This window comes from Mastomys coucha, unplaced genomic scaffold (genome assembly GCF_008632895.1).
Source record: "Mastomys coucha isolate ucsf_1 unplaced genomic scaffold, UCSF_Mcou_1 pScaffold22, whole genome shotgun sequence".
In the NCBI taxonomy this organism is placed as follows: domain Eukaryota; kingdom Metazoa; phylum Chordata; class Mammalia; order Rodentia; family Muridae; genus Mastomys; species Mastomys coucha.
This window is the reverse complement of record NW_022196905.1, coordinates 116,513,893-116,521,599: the sequence shown is the minus strand read 5'-3', so window position 1 is coordinate 116,521,599 and position 7,707 is coordinate 116,513,893. Positions and strand designations below refer to the sequence as shown.

General features: G+C 44.1%; 1 protein-coding gene across 2 annotated transcripts in view; it reads left to right on the top strand.

Moving 5' to 3' along the window:
• Anapc5 (anaphase promoting complex subunit 5) overlaps positions 1–6,716 on the top strand; it is a 35,592-nt gene extending 28,876 nt beyond the window's left edge. For both annotated transcript variants that reach the window (XM_031337792.1, XM_031337791.1), the window contains exons 13-17: positions 489–610; positions 2,242–2,349; positions 2,422–2,569; positions 5,798–5,960; positions 6,424–6,716. In XM_031337792.1, the coding sequence (XP_031193652.1) occupies positions 489–610; positions 2,242–2,349; positions 2,422–2,569; positions 5,798–5,960; positions 6,424–6,635 (753 nt within the window). In that variant the 3' untranslated portion in view covers positions 6,636–6,716. The remainder of the gene's footprint in view (positions 1–488; positions 611–2,241; positions 2,350–2,421; positions 2,570–5,797; positions 5,961–6,423) is intronic.
• Positions 6,717–7,707: the final 991 nt, after the last annotated feature.

Sequence of the window (7,707 nt, the reverse complement as noted above, 5' to 3'; positions counted from 1 at the left end):
AGAGAGAGAGAGAGAGAGAGAGAGAGGAGGAAGAAGAGGAAAGAAGGAGAAGGAGGAGAGAGGAAGGGAGGGAGGGACAGAAAGGTGAGTGTTAGAAAAGTTTGGGAAACATGAATGGGAATGGCAGGGAGCAAGTCGCATGCTTAGTGTGGAAAACAGGAGAGAAATGGAATTTGACGAGAACTGCAGGAGGATCTAAGACCATCAGGTAAAGCGCAGTGTGGGCTGAGAGGTGGGCGTGGAGCTGCTTTGGGTTGTGTGCTTATTCTTCACAGTGGCCTTGGACTCTTGATCCTCCTGCCTCAGTTTCCCAAGTGCTGGAATTATAAGTGTTTGCCACCACCAAATGTGGGCTTCTCTTTGCTCTTTAAAAATTGCTTGTAACATTAAATAAATCAATAAATAAACTCCAACACATGTATGTGAATTGTAAGGATGTTTGTAACAATAATGTGAAATTTTTTTGTATTTATTTAATTTTTCTTTAGTTATGGATGCTGTGTGATCAAAAAATCCAGTTTGACAGAGCAATGAATGATGGCAAATTCCATTTGGCTGATTCACTTGTTACAGGAATCACAGCGCTTAATGGCATAGAAGGTGTATACAGGTAAGCAACCTGGAGCGCTGTCACCACAAAACACTTGTTTCAATCGCAGCACTCAGGAGGAAGAGGTAGGCAGGCAGTCTGAGGCCAACCTGGTCTACAGAGGGAGTTGCAGGAAAGCCAGGGCTACAAGAGACACCCTGTCTTGAAAAAAGAAACAAATAAAAATAAAATAAGATCTCTCTCTCTCTTTTTTATTTTCCTTCTCCAGACAGGGTTTCTCTGTGTAGCCCTGGCTGTCCTGGAACTCACTCTGTACACCAGGCTGGCCTCAAACTCAGCCAAAATAATTTTTAATAATTTTATGTCTGCTATACTTTTGTGTATTTTTTTAAAGATTTATTGTATTTATTTTATGTGTATGAGTACACTGTAGCTGTACAGATGGCCGTGAGCCATCATGTGTGTGGCTCCTGTTGAACTCAGGACCTCTGCTGCCTGCTCGCTCCAGCCCCGCTCGCTCCAGCCCCGCTCGCTCCAGCCCCGCTCGCTCCAGCCCCGCTCGCTCCAGCCCCGCTCGCTCCAGCCCCGCTCGCTCCAGCCCCGCTCGCTCCAGCCCCGCTCGCTCCAGCCCCGCTCGCTCCAGCCCGGCTCGCTCCGGCATAATTTACTGCAGCTGTCTTCAGACACACCAGAAGAGGACGTCAGATCTCATTGGGGATGGTTATGAGCCACCATGTGGTTGCTGGGATCTGAACTCAGTCAGTGCTCCTACCCACTGACCATCTTACCAGCTCTTATGTTTGTGTATTAATTAATAAATTTTCTTTTAGCTTTAGTTGAAAAAGTCAAGGGTGTGGTTTGTTGTTGTTGTTGTTTTCTATTTAGGAAATAAGAAAATAGATAATTGGTAGCTGTGTGTGGTAGCACATGCTTTAAATCCCAGCACTAAGGCAGAGGCAAGCAGATCCCTGTGAGTTGTAGGACAAATTATAGTGAGTTCCAGGGCAGCCAGGGCTGCCCTTGTTATAAAGGAACAAATCACAACAAAAAGCAGATAATTAAAGTTAATAAAATGAGTATCTTCTAGAGATAGTAACTGAGATTCTGATAGCAATAACCCAAGACTTTAGTAATTTTTTATTATATTTTATTTACTTAGTTTTTGTGTGTTTTGGTGTAAGCATGTATGTCGCATAGTGCACATATCGAGATCAAAGAACAGATTTTAGGAGTTAGTAATTTTCTTCTATTATGTAAGTCCTAGGGATTGAACTCAGGTCACCAGGCTTGGAGGCAAGCACTTTGACTGTTGAACCTTCTTACTGGCTCAGCTAGACTTTCATTATTTGCATAAACATGGACATGCGCTGATTGTTTTTTTGAGGTAGGACTTCATATAGCTTAGGCTGGCCTCAACTTTGGTGTACAGCTGAGGATGCCTTTGAACTGGTCCTCTCATCCTCACTTCCCAAGTGCGGGATCACACCTGGTGGTGGCAGCTGCTGTTGCGTTTCAGTTTCTGTCTCCTCCTCCTCCTCTTTCTCTTCCTCTTCTTCTTACTCTTTCTTGTCTTCTTTCTTGTCTCCCTTTAGAAGACCTGCTGAGGAGATGGATCCTTGATCCCAAATGGTTACAGTTGAAAGGCGTGCAGGCCTCTGTGTAACCATCACTGTTTGTTTTGATTATTTCAGAAAAGCAGTTGTACTGCAAGCTCAGAACCAAATGACAGAGGCACACAAACTTCTGCAGAAGTTGCTGACATACTGTCAGAAATTAAAGAACACAGAAATGGTCATCAGGTAAGCAGTCTCTCGGGTGTCCCTCGGGAGCTGGAAGGCGGGGCTTCTCATCCCACTCTCCTCTCTGCTCAGCGTCCTCCTGTCAGTGGCAGAGCTGTACTGGCGGTCTTCCTCCCCGACCATCGCCATGCCTGTGCTCCTGGAAGCTCTGGCCCTCTCCAAAGAATACCGATTACAGTACTTGGCCTCTGAAACTGTGCTCAACTTGGCTTATGCCCAGGTAAGCCAGTGTGATTTTTTTTTTTATCCTGTGGGGGACTGTGGGATGATGGTGTGTTATGTTTATGGGGCACATATGTGTGCATTGGAAGCCAGAGTCAGCCCTGGCTGGCATTCCTTGGAGACTGTCCACCTTGTTGCAAGTTTTTCTCTGTATGTATAAGTGTGTATATGTGTATTTATACACACATGTCCACACACACAGTCTCTGCTGGGACCTGTGCTGGACTAGCCATTCTATTTGTTTGTTTTGTATTTTCAAGACAGGGTTTCTCTGTGTAGCCCTGGCTGTCCTGGAACTTACTCTGTAGACCAGACTGGCCTTGAACTCAGAAATCCACCTGCCCCTGTCTCCCAAGTGCTGGGATTAAAGGCGTGCGCTAGCCATTCTAACCATTGAGTCCTAGAGATCCCATGTCTCTTGTTATCCTATCACAGGGATTACAGGCTCATGTCACTGCGTCCAGCTCTTTATGTGCTTGCTTGGGAATCAAACAGGTCCTCTGGTTTTGCATGGCAGGGATTTTAACAACTGAACCATCTCCACAGACCTGAAGCATCTGCTTCCCAAGTGCTGAAATTATAGGCAGCCACCATGCCTTCCAGGCTTTTTATGTGGCTCTAGGGGTGTAAACTTCTGGCCTTGTGCTCAAACCCTGATCCATTGAGCCATCTTCTCAGCTTCCTCATATGCACATTTTTGTCTGAATACCTGGGTTTTTTTTTTTTTTTTCGGTTTTCTTAGACATCTAAGAATGGAATTGTTGATAATTTTAATTTCTTTTAGGAACTGCTTAACTATTTTTGGCATAAATGGTGCTAAATGGTTCATAGTGGACTCGTCATTTTTGTGTTCTAAGTAATAATGTACTAATACATTACCAGAATTATCTCAAGAATTTGCCAGCTCTCTGGGATTTTGCAGTTTTCATTACTGTACTGTATGTATGTGAAGTGGTAGTTCATTGTGGTTTGTTACTCTGGTCTCTGGTGACCAGTCATCTTGAGCATCACTATTTGTTTATGTGAGCATGTGCCTATGAATGCGGGTGCCCTCAGTTCAGAAGAGGGTTTGGATCACTCGGACCTGGGCTGGGTGGTGGGAACTGAACCCAGGTTCTTTATAACCTCTTCACGACTGAGGCGTCTCTCTAGCCCTCTTTCATCATTTCTGATTTTTATGTTGTATGTTTTATATATAACAAGATCTGGTTATATGTTCTAGGCTGGCCTAAACTTGGGATCTTGCCTCTGCATCCTAAATGTTAGGGTTATAAGCTGTTTGTGTCACAAAACCTGTCTTCCTCCACCCCACTTTTGAGACAAGGTCTTCCTGTGTACCATGGGCTAGCTGGGGACTAAGTATATAGACCAGGCTGGCCTCAGATTTGGAGCTGTCCTCTGGCCTTTGCTCTGTAGTACCAAGATAACAGGCGTTCATCACCAAAGCTGGCAGGGTTTTGTGTAACTTTGATGTTGACTTATAAGAGTTTTTGTTTGTTTGTTTGGTTGGTTTTGAAACAGGACTTTATGTGGCCCAGGATGGCTTTAAACTGATCTCCACCTTTACAAAGCTATATTGCAAGCATGTATCAAACATTTTCTTCTAGTCATGAGAATTTATTTGTTTGTTTGTTTGTTTATTTATTTATTTGACTTTTCCCGACAGGGTTTCTCTGTGTAGCCCTGGCTGTTCTGGAACTCACTCTGTAGCCCAGGCTGGCCTTGAACTAGGAAATCCGCATGCCTCTGCCTCCCAAGTGCTGGGATTAAAGGCGTGCGCCACCACTGCCCGGCTGATAATTTTTAATTTTGATAAACTCAGTTTTACCAAGTTTTCTTTGTGAGATAGGATCTCATATGTAGCCATTTTCTTTGTTTCTTGTGCTTTTGGCATTGTGTTGCTAGTCTAAGAAGTGATTGCCACATCTAAGATCATAAAGACTTTCTTTTAGTTTTCTACATATATTATACAGTTTTAGCACTTATATTTAGGCCTTTGAATTTATATGTGTATATAATGTTTATGTGTTTATATGTATGCATATGTGCATGCTTATCCACATGGGTATGTGTGTGTGGAGGCCAGAGATCAACCTTGGGTGTCTTCTTTAATTGTTCTCTACCTTACTTCTTGTGGCTGAGTCTCTCACTGAACCCAGAGCTCCCCGAGTCAGGCAGGCTGGCAGCCAGTAAGCCCCATTTCTGCCTCCTCAGTGCTGGGGTTAGACACAGGAATTTAGGAGGGGCTCTGCGGATCCAACTTAGTCCTCATGCTAGCACGGCAGTCACTGCAGGTTCAGTCATTGTTCCAGCCCAGGGCTTGGAATTATTTTGAGTTGACTTTTATGTATTCTATATAGATTTCATTGTTCCCTTTGTCAGATCAGTCATCCCAGCAGTGTTTATTGAAAAGACTTCTTTTAGGCCAGCACTTGGGAGGCAGAGGTAGGCCAATCTCTTGAGTTCAAGGCTACTCTGGGCTACAGAGTGAGTTTCAAGACAACCAGGGCTACACAGAGAAACCCTGTGTCAAAGACAAAAAAATAAACCTTTCCTCCTGCTAAATAATGTTGGCACCTCTGAGAAAATCAGTTTGTGCTAGATGTGTCCGTTGATTCCTGGACACCGAGTTCTATTTAATTGCCCATATATTTGTTCTTATATCAATAGTGCCTCATTATGTATAATGTATACATTATTCTATAGAATACAGAATTGAGTGCCCTCACCTATAGTGCACTCTTGCCTTAGCCTCTCATGGGCTGGGGCTGGGTATGCATCACCCAGTCCATCTCAATAATGTTTAGATTACTTTAACTGTCTAGTTCTCTCTTCCTGTGCCTGTAAAAACAAAACTTTTAAAGCTGGGCTAGGCAGTACGTGCTGTAATCTCATCACTTGAGAAATAGAGGTTGGAGAACTGCACATATGAGGCCAGCCTAGGCTACATAGTGAGTTACAGTCCAACCTAGGGTACAATAGTAAGAACTTGTCATAAATAAAACAAACCCAAATAAAACAATATAAGACAAAGCTTTCCATACTACAAATATCCACTTTCTCCTGCATCTGTTGAAATTATATTGCTATGTACATGTATTCTCTGGGAATGTGTTGTGCAGGATGAGATAGCCTGTGCCATGGAGAAAACACCCTGAATACAAGCCCATCTTGGTAATGGGCACAGGACATGTGTGTGTACAGTGGTCTATTGTTTCTTTTTTAGCTCATCCTTGGAATCCCAGAACAGGCCTTAACCCTTCTCCACATGGCTATTGAGCCTATCCTAGCCGATGGGGCTATCCTGGACAAAGGTCGTGCCATGTTCTTAGTGTCCAAGTGCCAGGTGGCTTCGGCAGCTTCCTATGACCCAGTGAAGAAAGCAGAAGGTAAGAGCTGTGTGGAAAGGGCTAGGCTTGGCTGTCGACTGCATTTGCCTGCTGAATGATCTCACCCGCCCTAGCGTTCTAAGTTTTAGTTTTTTTGTTTTTTGGTTTTTTGGTTTTTTGGTTTTTCAAGACAGGGTTTCTCTGTATAACCCTGGCTGTCCTGGAACTCACTCTGTAGACCAGGCTGGCTTCGAACTCAGAAATCCACCTGCCTCTGCTTCCCAAGTGCTGAGATTAAAGGCGTGTGCCACCACCGCCCAGCTCTAAGTTTTAGTTTTAATTTTTAAAACAAAAAGAAGTGAGACAAAGCTTTCCATAGTATGGCGGGCTTTTTTTCTTCTTCATATTTTAATGAGTGAAGAATATAAGAATATCTGATATATGGTATATGCTGAATCTAGATAGCAAGTTTTGAAAACTGAAATGTTAAATGTTGATTTCCTTCCCCCATCCCCATTGTCAGCTCTGGAAGCTGCCATTCAGAACCTCAGTGAAGCCAAGAACTACTTTGCAAAAGTCGACTGTCGAGAGCGCATCAGGGATGTTGCTTACTTCCAGGCCAGGCTATACCACGCCCTTGGCAAGACCCAGGAGAGGAACCATTGTGCCATGATCTTCAGGCAGCTGCACCAGGAGTTGCCCGCCCATGGGGTGCCCTTGATTAACCATCTCTAGACAAGACTCCCTGCTTGATGTTATGTACTTAGGTGGTGGGTCATTACATGCTATCTTATCAATAAACTGTTCTGATCAGTTTGTCTGAGGTGGTTTTCTTTCTGGGTTGAATTATCACTATCTTTGTTAAGAACTGTATATCAAGGGGCTAGAGAGATGGCTTAGCAGTTAAGAGCACTAACTGTTCTTCCAAAGGACCCAGCTTCAATTCCTAGCACCCTCATGGCAGATCACAACTGTCTGTAACTCCTGTTCCAGAGAGTCTGACACCCTCACACAGACATACAAGCAGTCAAAATACCAATGTACATAAAATTAAAATAAATGATTTAAAAATAAAACCTGTGTATCCTCTTAAATCTCCTTACAGGGGATTGGTGGCTCAGGCCTTTAATCCAGCACTTGGGAGGTAGAGGCCAACTGCTCTCTTCAAGGCCAGCCTAGTCTCCATAGAGTTTAAGGCAAGCCTTAAACTACACAGTGAGATCTGTACAGTGAGATCCCATTTCAAAAAAATAAGATTTGAGAGCTGGGGAGACGGTAAGTTGGGGACCAAAGTTTGGATTTCCAGGTCCCACATAAAAGTGAGGGAGACATGTCTGCAGACCACTATTCCAGCCCTCAGGAGGCAGAGGTGGGATTGCTCGTGCAAGCTGCCTAGCAGGAGTGGCAGAATCAGTGGGCTCCAGAGACTCAATCAAGTGGAGGGTGATGGAGGGCACCTAGCATGTCTCTGCCTCCCCTCTCCCAAAATGTGCCCTCATCACAGGGACACGAGCCCTCATCATACATTTGTGCCCACAAAATTGCATTTAAAAAAAATGCTTAGGGCTGGCAAAAATGTATCATCAGGTTATCACACAGATCAGACATCCCAAGTTGCATCCCCTACACCCATATAAAAGATGGAAGAAAACTCGACTGACTGTTGGGACACATGCCAGTCACACCCCTAATAGAAAAGTTTACTCGTTTGTTGTGGGTTTTGTTTGTTTTCTTCCAGTGTTAAGGATCCAATATAGGGCCTTGCACATACCAGGCAAGTACTCTGCCACTGGGCTATAGTGCCAGC